Source organism: Maylandia zebra, linkage group LG19 (assembly GCF_041146795.1).
Source record: "Maylandia zebra isolate NMK-2024a linkage group LG19, Mzebra_GT3a, whole genome shotgun sequence".
Taxonomy (NCBI): domain Eukaryota; kingdom Metazoa; phylum Chordata; class Actinopteri; order Cichliformes; family Cichlidae; genus Maylandia; species Maylandia zebra.
In genome coordinates this window covers 24,683,930-24,697,763 of record NC_135185.1, presented here as the reverse complement: position 1 = coordinate 24,697,763, position 13,834 = coordinate 24,683,930, and the positions used below count along the sequence as shown (strand labels likewise).

At 39.5% G+C, this 13,834-nt stretch overlaps 2 protein-coding genes across 6 annotated transcripts; one reads left to right on the top strand and one right to left on the bottom strand.

Moving 5' to 3' along the window:
• Nucleotides 1-240: 240 nt before the first annotated feature.
• Nucleotides 241-7,156, top strand: wdr20a (WD repeat domain 20a). 3 transcript variants are annotated; one of them, XM_004540388.3, is made up of 4 exons: nucleotides 241-591; nucleotides 2,512-2,694; nucleotides 3,128-4,471; nucleotides 6,035-7,156. In XM_004540388.3, the coding sequence occupies exons 1-4, from the start codon at nucleotides 328-330 to the stop codon at nucleotides 6,086-6,088; spliced, it is 1,845 nt and encodes a 614-aa protein (XP_004540445.1). In that variant the 5' UTR covers nucleotides 241-327; the 3' UTR covers nucleotides 6,089-7,156. The 3 variants fall into 3 exon arrangements, with proteins under 3 accessions (XP_004540445.1, XP_012777666.1, XP_012777663.1); XM_012922212.2 differs by lacking the exons at nucleotides 3,128-4,471; nucleotides 6,035-7,156 and adding an exon at nucleotides 2,794-3,101 and having other exon boundaries at nucleotides 243-591; XM_012922209.3 differs by lacking the exon at nucleotides 3,128-4,471 and having other exon boundaries at nucleotides 244-591.
• A 1,214-nt stretch (nucleotides 7,157-8,370) lies between these two features.
• On the bottom strand, nucleotides 8,371-13,826 carry mok (MOK protein kinase). Of its 3 annotated transcripts, none has more exons than XM_004540383.4 (12): nucleotides 13,504-13,826; nucleotides 11,693-11,807; nucleotides 11,261-11,350; nucleotides 11,120-11,190; nucleotides 10,953-11,031; nucleotides 10,820-10,868; nucleotides 10,544-10,722; nucleotides 10,213-10,314; nucleotides 9,660-9,833; nucleotides 9,352-9,511; nucleotides 9,082-9,279; nucleotides 8,371-8,846 (listed from the first exon to the last, which is right to left on the bottom strand). In XM_004540383.4, exons 1-12 carry the CDS (start codon nucleotides 13,685-13,687, stop codon nucleotides 8,769-8,771), a joined length of 1,479 nt encoding a protein of 492 aa, XP_004540440.1. In that variant the 5' UTR covers nucleotides 13,688-13,826; the 3' UTR covers nucleotides 8,371-8,768. The 3 variants fall into 3 exon arrangements, with proteins under 3 accessions (XP_004540440.1, XP_004540442.1, XP_004540441.1); XM_004540385.4 differs by lacking the exon at nucleotides 13,504-13,826 and adding an exon at nucleotides 13,038-13,300; XM_004540384.5 differs by lacking the exon at nucleotides 13,504-13,826 and adding an exon at nucleotides 13,076-13,300.
• Between the last annotated feature and the right edge of the window lie 8 nt (nucleotides 13,827-13,834).

The window sequence follows — 13,834 nt, the reverse complement described above, 5'->3', positions numbered from 1 at the left end:
ACCAATGTACCTGCACATGTGATGTGACAATAAAAGTGATTTGATTTGATTTTGATTTGATAAATAAACTTATTCCTGAGTATTTGAAATTTCGAGATATGTAAATGTTCACTCACGGGCGAAAATTAAAATCAAAATTAAAATCTGTGGCTGAATCAAACTTCTGTGTTAAGTTGATAATGCAAGGTCTTAGATAAAGCTGTCACAACTTGTTGAAACCAGTCGCATCCCTTCCACCAGTTCCACCGTGAGCCGTTGGGGGGAACGGGAGAGTCGGAACGGCCGCTCACATCCGTGCGTAAGATCCGGCCTGGGGGAAAGGGATGAATGTTAATTTCAAAGATGGCGGCGGAGGGAGGAGGGAAGGAGATGAACGAAATTAAAACTCAGTTCACCACTCGGGAAGGCGTCTACAAACTTCTCACTCACTCCGAATACAGCCGTCCTAATAGGGTGCCTTTCAATTCACAAGGCTCCAACCCCGTCAAGGTCTCTTTCGTGAACGTCAACGACCAGTCAGGCAACGGCGACAGGATCTGTTTCAATGTGGGCCGTGAGCTCTACTTCTACATCTACAAAGGCGTTAGAAAGGTAGCATGCTAATGTGGCTTATGCCTGAGGAAATTCGCTATGCTGCAAGTTAAAATGCCACACTGCTGTGTGAGGTGTTGCAGGAGTTTAGGCGTGTCAAGTCACTCTGACAGGTGCTTGACTTTGAAATTAGCTGGCAGCTAGCTACTTAGCTCAAAGCTAGCCTATTAGTTAGCTAGCCAGCGTAACTGGCTAACGTTAGCAAGCCAGTAGCTACCCCGAGGCCAGGGGCTAAAACTCCCGTCTCCTATCCGTCACTCTCTTTACACTTGATGGCGGGTTTTTGTAGTTTTGCAAATATCATGTTGGTGAAGTTGACCTACTGTAACGGTTCAAGTTGACAGAGCTTAAATGGCGTTTATAACGGGCTTGGTTTGTAATAAAACTGTCCGTGTCAGCATTGACAGATTTACGTTGCCACCCTTGACACCTGTAGAAGACCTTTTGACTGACAGATATCGACAATCACGGTGATGCGGATTCATGTGGCTAACTGCTGCCGTAATGGCACTCTGATTTTGGCTTAAGAATTCTTCTTGAGAGGCTGAGCTAATCAAACTGAGCTGATTTGGTATATTTTTGGTATTTAATAACAATCAATGGGCACATAGTGTTATTGTGATCTGCTACCCCATAGTTGAGCATAATGTGGAAATCACATAGCAATTAATATGAATACAGGTCTTCGCTGTCATTGAGTATCAAAATTAACTGTCCACGTTACTGTTGATAAAAAATATGTTGTCGCACCTTAATGTGGTTATTAACGGATACCTGATTTGACATCACAGATTGAATGAGCTCTTTGTTCAATTGAACCTGCGTATAAAAGCATTTTCCATATTTACACACAAACATGTCATGTGTAGCCATTTTTTTTTCAGAGGGAAATAGTTGTATCCTGGTTGAAGGTCTGCCATATATTTGAGCTGTTTGAAGCAATTGGGAAAAGGAAAAAACTCGTGTGACCTCAGGGTTTTTAATATGTGCAAGTTAACATAGTTAGAAAATGTTAAATGCCAGGTTACTACACAGTTGGCAATTACTTCAAGTCATATATTTTGGAAGGCTTGGTAAGTAAGAAATGTATTCTGATATATTGTAGCAGACATACTTTTTGAAAACAAAAAACACAAACTAGAAATGTACAGTAGCTAGAGTTGTACAGTACCCATCACTGTTGGCACATACTGGTTTTTGGAAAACATCTGCATGTCAGCCCTCAAGCCAATGTGTAATACAGCAGGTATGTTTAGTTGTATTGTAACATGATGAAGTTTTCTTTCAGCCTTTGTTTCTGCCATTGTGAGGCAGAAGTCTTGTGATTTTGTACTTTTTAGTGGACTCTTGATCAAGACCTCCATTGACACGTTTGCTCTTTGAGGCAAGACAAAAACAGTCGCATGTCATGGAAATGGAGGAACCCCTGAGTCATCACCTTACCCTGAAAAGAATTTTCCGTTCTACCAGTTGTTCAAACTGTTAATCATTAACAAATTTAACTGTTGTGTTATATTAACTGTCTGCAATGTATTTACTGCAGCTTCTTTACAGTAGTATAATACTGTTTCCTTAAAATGGCTAAAACAACTGCTTTTTGATCAGTTTCTCTATAGAGAAAAGGCATGCCCTTGCTCTTCATGCTCTTCTGTGTGTTTTTCAATGTTTAGTATTTTGCTTCCAGGCACTTGTCTTATACGCGGTTCAAGATGCTTGATTTAAAACGCACTGCCTCAGTCTTAAAGGTTTGATAGTTTGATATAAAACACGGCACTCTCAGCTGCTATGGTTTATTACTAGTAGTGTGACTAAGTATAGACTTTGCCATGCAGTAGAGTAGTTGGGCATTTTAGATATTTGAAGGTTGCTGCAATCTGTATACATTCATTCCCCCCTTGCAATCTCGGTCTCTGTTTTCAGGCCGCTGACTTGAGCAAGCCCATAGACAAGCGCATTTACAAGGGAACGCAGCCCACGTGTCATGACTTCAACCACCTCACAGCTACAGCAGAGAGCGTGTCCTTGCTGGTGGGTTTCTCAGCAGGACAGGTACAGCTCATTGACCCTATCAAGAAGGAGACAAGCAAGCTCTTCAATGAGGAGGTAAGTCTAAAGGACACAGGTTGGAATAACATCTATGTACTATTTTTGTAGTACTGTTTAAGGTTGCACCTTACCGTCACCGTACATATTTTTTTTTAGGAACCAGGAAGTGACAATATGGTGCTTGCATGTCATCCAATCCCACAGAATTGATTATCTTCTACTCCACAATTAATTTACAACTGATAAGATTTTTTGTGTGATGAATGCATTGATATTCTTATGTATTTAATGCACCTTAATGAAAAAAAAAGTCAAGTAAAAATTACTAATAACATTACCAAATGGCCCAGAGCTTGTTGTATTAAAAACTTAAAGCTTGTTGAGCATACCAACGTCAATTTTACTGTATTAAAATTATTATTTTTTGTCTTCCCCTTCTCTTCTGCTCTCTCCTGCCTCTCAAACCTCAACCTATTTTTTCTCCTGACAGAGATTAATAGACAAGTCCAGAGTAACATGTGTGAAATGGGTGCCAGGCTCAGAGAGTCTGTTTCTAGTGTCTCATGCCAGTGGGAATATGTACCTGTACAATGTGGAGCATACCTGCGGCACCACAGCGCCACACTACCAGCTACTCAAACAGGGAGAGAATTACTCTGTGCACACTTGCAAGAGTAAATCCACGAGGAACCCTCTCCTTAAATGGACTGTAGGAGAGGGAGCTCTGAATGAGTTTGCCTTCTCTCCAGATGGGAAGTTCCTCGCCTGTGTAAGCCAAGACGGCTTCCTACGGGTGTTCAACTTTGATGCTGTTGAGCTTCACGGCACCATGAAGAGCTATTTTGGTGGTTTGTTGTGCGTGTGCTGGAGCCCTGATGGAAAATATATAGTTGCGGGTGGAGAGGACGATCTAGTGACTGTGTGGTCGTTCTTGGACTGCAGGGTCATTGCTCGAGGTCACGGCCACAAGTCGTGGGTGAGTGTGGTGGCTTTTGACCATTACACCACAAGTGTGGAGGAGAGCGACCCGATGGAGTTCAGTGGCAGCGATGAGGACTTCCAGGATCAGATGATCCACTTTGGACGAGACCGGGCCAACAGTACACAGTCTCGACTTTCTAAGCGTAACTCCACAGACAGCCGGCCTGTTAGTGTTACATACCGGTTTGGCTCAGTGGGGCAGGACACTCAGCTGTGCCTATGGGACCTCACTGAGGACATCCTTTTCCCGCATCTTCCCCTCTCACGGACACGGACACATACTAATGTGATGAATGCTACCAGCCCTCCTGCAGGTGCTACAATAATCACTAACACCTCTAGTAACACTACTAATGGAAACAACAGTGGTGCCAATACTCCTGGCATTAACTCCATCGCTACTACTTTACCACGTTCCAACAGCCTTCCCCATTCTGCTGGCACCACAACAACGACGGCAAACAATACCAACAAAGCCAGCAGTGGCGGTGGAATCAGTAGTGGTATTATGGACAGCGCCATCGCTACAGGTGTGAGTAAGTTTGCTACACTGTCACTCCATGATCGGAAGGAGCGCCACCACGAGAAGGACCACAAACGCAACCACAGCATGGGTCACATCAGCAGCAAGAGTAGCGACAAGCTCAACCTGCTGACAAAAACCAAAACAGACCCTGCCAAGACTCTGGGCACTCTGCTGTGCCCGCGCATGGAGGACGTGCCCCTCCTCGAGCCCCTCATCTGTAAAAAAATAGCACACGAGAGACTGACTGTACTCATATTTTTAGAGGACTGTTTAGTGACTGCTTGTCAGGAGGGATTTATTTGCACATGGGCGAGGCCAGGCAAAGTGGTAAGTTCTTTTTAATGTAGGAAATGGGAGGAAATTTGAAATGATGGCGCTTATGAGTCGATAAAGCAGTTAAGAAACTAAACTTATTTTGAACGCATACGTTAAACTGTGGATATTTGGAATACGATTTATAGCTTTTATAGTCAAATTGCCACTGAAGTAATAAACATAAGTTATAAGACTTGGTTTAATGTACACCTGCTTTCCAATGCCCAAGTTTCAGTGGGAGAAAAAAAACATCCTATGCTATGACAATACAGTTTGTGGGTATATAATAAGATAGAATTTTCTGTGGACCTGTCAGGTGAAGGAAGACATAAGATGTATTCATTGGTTCGCCATAACGATCTCGCAATGCATAGCCAACAAGTCATTTGCATATGTGGTCACATTCAGAGGGTTATGGTTGGGTTCTTGTCATCAGATGCATTTCCCGTTCAACAAGATGGTCAAATTTCATCAAGCTCAGACACTCTCAAATCTCGTGCACACTTGTTTTTGCTTTTTTCGTTTTTATCTCTTAGAGTTTTTATTTCCCATTAGCAAAGCAATGATCAAATCATGCAGGTGATATAAGCAGCTTCTCCATTATTGCTAGTGCTGTCTGTTGATTTCTCCAGTTAAAATGACTTTCCATTAGTGACACTTACTTTGTTAATTCTGTAAAGGCTCCATTTAAGCTGTCTCTTGGTTAATGTGCTTTCTTCAGTCCACTGACTTTTTTGTGATGAAGACATTATCACTCTGCAACCACTATTTATGTTGATTTTTGTTGCCCAGAAGACAATTATCTATCAAATTAACATTTTGAGCAAGTGAATTTTGTGGTGTCGGTATGTTTGAGCTGTGATATCAGTTATCAACATTAGATCTTATTTTCAGGTTTGAGATGCAGGTTGTGAACAGGTTGGCTTAATCATTGTTAGTCTTCATTAAAGCTGCGACCAGTTTAGGCCAGCTGATCGGAGACCTAAACTGAAACTGTTTGGATTTGATAAACTGCTATTGAATCCCAACCCTGCTCATATTTCACCCTTTATGCTAATAGCTCTGTATTTGCCCAGGCTCTCTGCACTTCCCCACACGCTTACAGCAAAATATGTTTGTGCACACTTGCATATCCAGAATTGCACATATAGTCTGGAATATGCAGCATAACTAAAAGTCTACTTTGTATTGAAAAGACATATGGTTAAAAAATGCTTTAATGCTGAGGCTGTGGAAAAGTTATTTTTTTAATACAAAACCCACAGCTACAGAGAAGTGTGCTGTGTTAAGGATCCAGGTGCATTGTAATAAAATGTCAAATGTTCATAAAGGTCCCATCAGGAGGGTCATAAGGCTAGTTATAAAGTGAAGTGCCTTTATCGCGGATGTTATTACACCAAGCATTTATTTAAACCGCTGTGCACAGGCTCTTCATTTCTTGCATCGGTTGGAATATGGAAAGATGGGACGCATTTTCTAATGAGCTGTTTGTTGTTTGATTTTTTTTTTTTTTCCTTTCTTTGCTTCAGTATGTGGACTTTCCCAATGCAAATCTCCTTGTTTTCCTTTTTTCAGGGTTTATTGTCATCCCAAAACCAAGCCAGCTCTCCCAGTGGAACAGTAGTATAGCCACAATATTTCTGCTGCTAAAGAACCCTGCAACCCAGAGTCTGATGCTGCTCTTCACCCTGCAAGCATTGCAAGTTTTCCTTTTCTTTTCTACCCCTCCCTCTCCCAGTTTTGTTAATGGCTTTTCTGTTGTTTTTTGTTTTATCACTCACTCGACCTAGAGAAGGAATGGAACAGGAAAAGGTGTGGTGCAATTGTGGACTATTGTGCTTTTGTTCTCGAGTTTTAATACATTTTAGAATTCTTTTTTTAAATCTTTTTTTTGTTTGTTTGTGCGTGTGTGTTTGCGTGCGTGCGCGCGTGTCAAATCTCATTAGGCTTTTCTGGAATTAATGCTTGGCTTTGTTAGATGCAAACCAGACAACTGTGGCTTGAGACTAAAGGGATAGTTCATTTAATTTTCATAATCATCTTTTTTATTTTAATGTTGTCATTTAACCCAACTCAGGGTTACTGACTAAAATATGAACTTTAGAAGAACTATCCTTTTATGACCAAGTGCGTAAGCATCTGAAATTTTTGCATCCATCCACATTCACCCACTACTTCTCTTTTCTTGAATAGAATCTCCCCGTTGATGACTTTGCACTGATTTTTGTTAGCTACTTTGTCGTTTTTTTGTTTTATAACTTCTCTAATGAAACAAAAAAAGAGAGTTGAGGATTGCCTGGTTCCACTTGGCTTTACCATCCTCAGTCTTGAATTCTGAATCTATATAGCTGGATGCTGCAATCATAGTCTTTTTAAAGAAAAAAAAAAAAAGGTTTGCACTTAAATTAGTTTATAGAAGAATATGGCTTTACATTTTTTGGGTGTGCTCAGAACTCACAGATGGCTAACAGTAGGTCAAGAAAATGATAAAAAATACAATTAAAACCTTTATCTATTGAGCATTTATTTTAATATTATTTCAGATTTAAATCTGCTCTGTATCATAATGTGTATATTGTAATTAATTGATTTGATGGGGGCCTAAGCAAACTACCATTACTCCAGTGGAAGTTTTGTCATTGATAGTTATATTTCTAAAGTATACATATTAATAATATTAAAATAATCTTGAATACACTGTTTGCCGTTTTCATTCATTCCTGCACTCACGCCTAATTCATTTGGTATAACAAAAAGCTGTAATGTGTGTTGTGTGGAATTTCCAGTGGAAGTCTGGCAGATACTTGAATCTTAATGCTGCTCAACTTCAGAACTGCTGTTTTTAATTTATTTTATTATTTTTCTCCAGATTGAAATTTTAACTAATGAAAAACAGACAAACACAACAAAGGAGGAGGCTTTTCCATTTGACAGTTATGCATTTTTAATGCACTGATAATAATGCCATAAGTGACCCCTGCATTAGATGGAAAGCTGATGGAGCTTAAATTACCCACTTTCTCATCAGTTTATTCTGTCAGCACGTCAGGAGTTTGTCGATAATATGCGAGCTTTGAGCAGTGGTTAATACAACATTATACAAATGGTGCTTGATGAGTTTTTCTTTTTACTCCAGTAATGTTTCACAATGATGTGCAGACTGAGTCACAGTCTGATTTAAAGAGCTCACAGCTCTGAGAGAAATGAAAAGCAACAGTCCCTCGAGCGAAGGGGTATGGAGGTACTGGCCAAGCTACATTTTTGCATCCAACAAACATTCAAATATCCTTTTTAAACCTAATCTGCAGTCAGTTTTTAAGCATAACTGTGCAAAATCTGTTTCCAACCACAACACTGATGCTGAGGACTGTTTTAAGTTCTTGTTCTTGACATTTGTACAGGAAGACTGGGCTTTTTAAAAAATTGTTTATTTCAAGGACTTCCATCACATCTCTAGAAATAAAAAAAAAAAAAAAAAAATTAACACCACCTCTGAATGTTTTCACATTTATTACTTTTTACAACTTTGAATCCCAGCAGATTAATCAAAGCTACTGTGTGGAATGTGAAGATTTCCAGGTAAGGTAGTGCACTCTCCAACTGGACCTCTCCTATCTTACTGGGGGGGAATTCCCTGATCTCAGGTTTTCCTCAAAAATATTTATGTCAGCTTCTGGAAAAATATGAGTCAACAAAGTTAGTGGAGATTTGTTTGAAATGTCCCTTTGTCTTTAAAAAAAAAAAACCCAGCTGTTGAAACTTCCAGAGTATTACAGTGAAGTCAAACTATAATTATATAGAGGCAGTCTCAGTCTCATTCAAGTAACGTTTTAAACTTCTAAAAGTGGTTTTTGTAAAAATAGCTGGGAGGTCAGAGCAGGGTAGCAAATTGAAGACATCTGTGTGCACTTTTCTTTTTTGGGGGGGGATGTTAAAATTGGCTTAATCATTTGATTCAAAGTTGTACAATAATAAAGCTCAAGCCCAAGTGGCTGCTTTTTGCAGGTGTCGTATTGCTTTACAAGAAGTTCTCACTGTACAGTGTGTTCAATGTTTAAGAGTAAAACTAAACCTCCATGCTCTTAATCCGCGGCATTAAAGAATATGCCGTTTATGAATTTCAGTTGTCAGTTTGCAGTTGAGATAACAGGTTTTATGGTCTTCTGTGACTCGCGTCTCAAGCACAGTTGTGATGTTTTACAGACGTGTCTTCTCAAGTTATCCATTTCAGTACAGGTCTAGCCAGTAGCTTTATTTTTTCTTTCTTTTTTTTTTTCTTCTTAATGTAATACTTCCTGTTTTTTGGCTCTCAGCAGCCTCCATGTTTTCTATCCAGAGGTGGCATATAGTAGGTCTTGAAAGCTGCATGGTGTGAGTCATCCCGGGGCTGTGAAGAGAGTAGATGCAGCCAAATGAAAGGCCATATCAAAAAGCATCATCAGGGCACTTGGTTAGTGGTATTAATTTGATTCTTCACATTTTTTTCTAGTGACCATTAATATGCCTTTTGTTTTTTTATTTTACTGCATTTGTGTAATGCTCTTGGTAGATGTTATTCCCAGAAGGTATAATGAAGAATTCAAAAATGTGAAAATCCTGGTGTCTGTCATACTGGTGTTTACCTTGGCCAACTGTGACTGGCACTTTTTGGATGTGATAGTTGGCAGTGTGCCTCTGTGAGTGACTGTAAATGCAGGCATAGTGGAGACTGGGAAGGAGATCTGCGGTCCCGGTACAACCACGTTGAGCTTGGGCAGCTCTGCTGGATAATGAGGGATGTTCCGTCGGATGAGGGTGTCTGCTACATGCTTCATGTTGTGCTGGAAATAGAGAAAGTATCAGATGTAATTTGGTGGATTTTATTGGAGCCAACTTTTAGAGCTTTAGCTTACACTCATTAAAGGTGTTTGTCTTGTGTGTCTCCCTCTCAGTTGTTTCCCAACTCGAGCTGGTCGACAGATATGGTCAACTGAGTTTTGTGTCACACAACTTCCGATTACATCCATAGTCCCAGAAACTCTGTGAAGACTCTCGGCCTTCTTATCTGCCATCCTAGGAGAAGAAACACAAGAGCATATTTATTTAAAACCCTTAAGCAATACACTCAAACTGTGACTTTGACACTACGGAAGGCTATAATTTAACTTCTGGAAAATATTAGTTATCAGTTAAGATACATAAATACAATTAAGCACTTCACCTTATTTCCCTAAAGTATGTGTGCCTTAGGGCTGTTTCAGCAGCGATTCGTTCATCGGGGTCATAGGCAAGCATTTGATAGAGGAGAGACAGAGCTGGAGCTGGGCATCTGGGGACTAACCGTGAGATGCCAGTGCCTTTTTTTGGAGGGAAGTTGAAATGCATCGCTCTAGACCTGCACAGACATTACAACACCGGGACAAGCATAGCACATTAAACTTCTGTACTGATTAGCTGATTTTTTGTGTAATAACCTTAGCATATTTAATGAAGCCATGCAGAATTTTGTGATAATTGGAGTGGGTATAAATTTGTGTGTGTAATTTGGATGAAGTTTGTAACAGTTTAAATGTATTTTCAGCCCTAGCTCCCACCCTAGTGTACTTGGAGTACTTCATTACATTTCTTAAAGTTGTAAAAAAAAATAAGCTGAATCTAAAATATTTATACAGTTCAAGCATTAATGGAAGGACCTGTATTCACAATTTATTTGTGCCGCTTTCGGTCACATGTAATTACCATAATGAACTGTAATAAACATAATGACCACCTACTGCTTGAACTTTTGGAGCAGACTTTGATCTGGTGTTCCCAAAATATCATGAATCTTGGCAATCTGGTCCAACTCGTTGGTTCCAGGGAAGAGAGGATTCAAGCTGAAACACACAGGTATTATTGACACAGCAAAGCCATTCACACAGGTTTCATTTCACATTTGTTTATGCTGGGGGTGGGAAGACAGGAGGTCGAATTACACAGAAAGCTGAGAATGCAAAGAAGGGCAAAGGCAATGCTCTTGTACAAGGAATGAAGTTTAATTGAAATGCAATGTCCTCTAGCCAAACTTCAAGTATTACAGGTGAAATTCTGTGCTGCACAGGATACCTCATGATTTCAAAGAAGACACAACCGGCGCTCCAAATGTCCATCTTGAGGCTGTAATACCCGTCAGTGAGCAGGCACTCTGGGGCTCTGTACCAGCGTGTGGAGATGTACTCTGTGTGCGGGGGCTTCGAGTACACGCTCCGACACGAGCCAAAATCGCCAAGCTTCAAAATGTTTTGCTGCAAGTTGCACAAATATATGTTAAAAATGACACTGAAAATAAAAGTGCAACTATTACATTCTTGTAAGTCTGATTACTGCAATGATGCATCTCACCTTTATAAGAATGTTTTCTGGTTTTACATCTCTGTGAAAGATCCCACAGCTATAAAAGAGAACACAGCCTCAGGATACCCAAATAATGCCTTTATTTAATCATTTCATGTGAACTTGAGTGTTTCCTTTTTACCTGTGCATGTGTTCAAGCGACTTGCAGAGCTGGTACATGTAGTGCTTTACTGTATGTTCGGGCAGAGGTGTTTTTCTTCCTGCAAGGAATAAAAACTGTTTTGATCCTTAAACAGCTACAAAGTGAGCCTAAAAGTTAAAGTGACTCCCTGCCAGATTTAAACTTACCTTGTATATACTCATAGATATTCATTTCCATCAGCTCACAAATCAAAGATACCCTTCCAGTTTCCTTGTCACTGAAACATTTTGTTAAATTAACATGACGTACCATATCATATATTTAACTACGTGACAGGCAACACTTACAAAATCAGTTCATGTAGCTGGACAATATTTGCATGAGGGCTCAGTCTCTTCATTGCCTGGACTTCCCGCAGATTGTTGGCCTGCTCAAGACTTAACAACAGAGTAAACCATTAGCACATTTAATATGACAGAGGATGTACTTTTTTTTTCTTTTCTTTTCTTTTTTTAGCTTTTATTGCGATAATACAGGAACTCTGGGAGGGAGTGCAGAGGAAGACACTCAGTAAATGGCCTTGGGGCGATACCCCTACATATATGGGTTGCTTTCTTAATTCAGTGAGCTACACCAGGCTTACCAGATTTAATGACCGTAATTGGTGCATTATTGTGAACAGAATACTCAACTGCTGACTTATGTATCAATTGCCCTTACAAAGCAGAGTATGGGGGAACTGCACATTACTAACTGACAGCTAGTTCCAGAGTACATACCTGTTTATTGTCTGCTTCATGGCTTTACATGCATAAAACTTCCCATCTTTTAAGCTCTGAGTTTTCAGGACCTCTGAAAATGTGCCTTCCCCAATTTTCTTGATTATTTTGTAGCCTGCAACAATTCATAAAAAAGACATATAAAAGGTTTTCAAAAAACAAGAATACATTATTTCTCATATTAATATTATGAATAATTTAAATTGTGTGTGTAATTGCACAGGAAAAAAACAAGTCTGCCTAATCTAGAGGGGAATCCTGTGCTCCACAGACAGTAAAAACTAGAACACGCCCCATTGGACAATAAAGCCCATGATAATTTTGGTGGGAGACAAGGAGCTGTCATTCTCTAATTTATAGCCCTCAACATCCAATTGAAGACATTTTGTCTTAAAACTGTGAGAAAACAATGAAGACTATTAATTTATCAAACATGTAAGTTGGTATAAAATCTTTTTTTTTCATACATCCAACAGTCAAAAACCCAAAGATAGTCAGTGTGTTATGAATGCAGAGGTCAACCTATTACCCATATAGAAACTAGGGTCTTTCAGAATTTGTTACTTACAAATGTAGCTTTAATTTTAATGATTTTAACTAACTGGTAATAACTATTTTACTCCTTCTATCACTTCTCTCCACCCTGCCTGAACTCTCTTGGTCACCTCTTGGTCACTGCTCCTTGCTTTGGACGCTTGATCCCAACTCATCTACCTTCACTACCTCTACTCCTTGCATCCTCATCTTTTGTACCAACTCATTTTGTATAACAAAAGCTGTAACGTCTGTAGTACGGAAATGTCAAAAGTGGAAGTCTCGCCTTTTGTATCTGTCTTTTTCTAATTCACACACATAATAAATACACGAAAGAACCCACAAGAGCAAAATCACTTCGTGTCGTCTATAAAGGAGATTTACTTTTGTGTGACTGCAGCTTTGACAATCTGTATAGCTAAATTCAAACCAGATAACATCATTTTTTAATGCTCTTTCTTGCTAAGAAAGCTGATTTTTAATGTCTTAACTATCCAAAATTAATAAGAAAAGTATTTTTTAATATATAGGCTGTCTATTTTTATTTTTTTATTTTAATTACTGACTACTGTTTATAGTCTCTCTCTCTGTCTCGCTGCATGTCTGGCAATAGAAATGGCAAATACGGGCGGGCGTGTAGGTCAACTCTAACGTTACCAATTATCGGTATAATGCTGATTTAATGTATGGGGAAAAACATATAACTAACAATAACATTTACTTAGTCAGTTACAGTTAAAACAGCTCATAGTTAGCAAATACATAAAAGACATTTGTAAAGAAACGTAATCGATGTGTAACCCAGACAGACCTGTCATCACTCCGCTCAGCTCCTAACTAGTTACTTACGATGCATTCCTTTGAGTTTTAGACACCACTTATGCGTCGACTATCCACAACATGCATATGTGGATGCTTCATTTCGCTCATAAGTTTAAAAAAAAAAAGATATATATATATATATATATATATATTTTTTTTTTTTTTAGCGTACTGTTGCGTCAAAAGGACATTGAAGTCGCATTGAGGGTGCTAGCCTAGCGCCGTTAGCGTGAATCCTGTTAGCTGACCGTCGCCCTGGTAACGGAGCACGCCTTCGCCCTCCACTTTGACCTGAAGGAGGAAACTGGAAACTCTAGCTGCTTCCCTCACATCAGTCCGAACATGGTTTGAATTAAAAGAAACAACAAAATATGGCCTGTCACGTATGAAAAGTGCCACTCGAGCTGAATTATTCGCAGCAGGCCCAGATATATAGCTGCAAATCGATTTCTTACCTTTTTTCAAGAGATGAATGGCAGCTGCTAGTTCGGATGCTTTTTCGTTAAGATGCGGGTTGTTATTCTGCATGTCCGCAATATTCCCCCTCTTAATCCAGTCGGTGTTAGGTGGTGATTTGTACTCATTTCGAAAGCTTGCCCTGTTTTTTACGTCAATGAGCCAGTTTGAGTAGTGCATCATTGTTGCACATTTATTGGTAAAATCTAGACCATTAGCTTAAAAGCATACAGAAACAAGTCCCGTTGGAGCAAAGCAGCCGCTTCACTTACATTCATATAACAAGAATAACGTTACCAGATAAGAGTCCTATTCACTCACGACCACTGT

Coding starts and splice junctions, on each gene's coding strand:
- mok (XM_004540383.4), bottom strand. CDS start 13,687: ATGATGCACTACTCAAACTGGCTCATTGACGTAAAAAACAGGGCAAGC. Junction 10,315..10,543: donor GTCTTCTTTGAAATCATGAG/GTATCCTGTGCA, acceptor TGTGTGTTTCAG/CTTGAATCCTCTCTTCCCTG. Junction 9,512..9,659: donor ACATACTTTAGGGAAATAAG/GTGAAGTGCTTA, acceptor TTCTTCTCCTAG/GATGGCAGATAAGAAGGCCG.
- wdr20a (XM_004540388.3), top strand. CDS start 328: ATGTTAATTTCAAAGATGGCGGCGGAGGGAGGAGGGAAGGAGATGAAC. Junction 592..2,511: donor TCTACAAAGGCGTTAGAAAG/GTAGCATGCTAA, acceptor CTCTGTTTTCAG/GCCGCTGACTTGAGCAAGCC. Junction 4,472..6,034: donor GGGCGAGGCCAGGCAAAGTG/GTAAGTTCTTTT, acceptor TCCTTTTTTCAG/GGTTTATTGTCATCCCAAAA.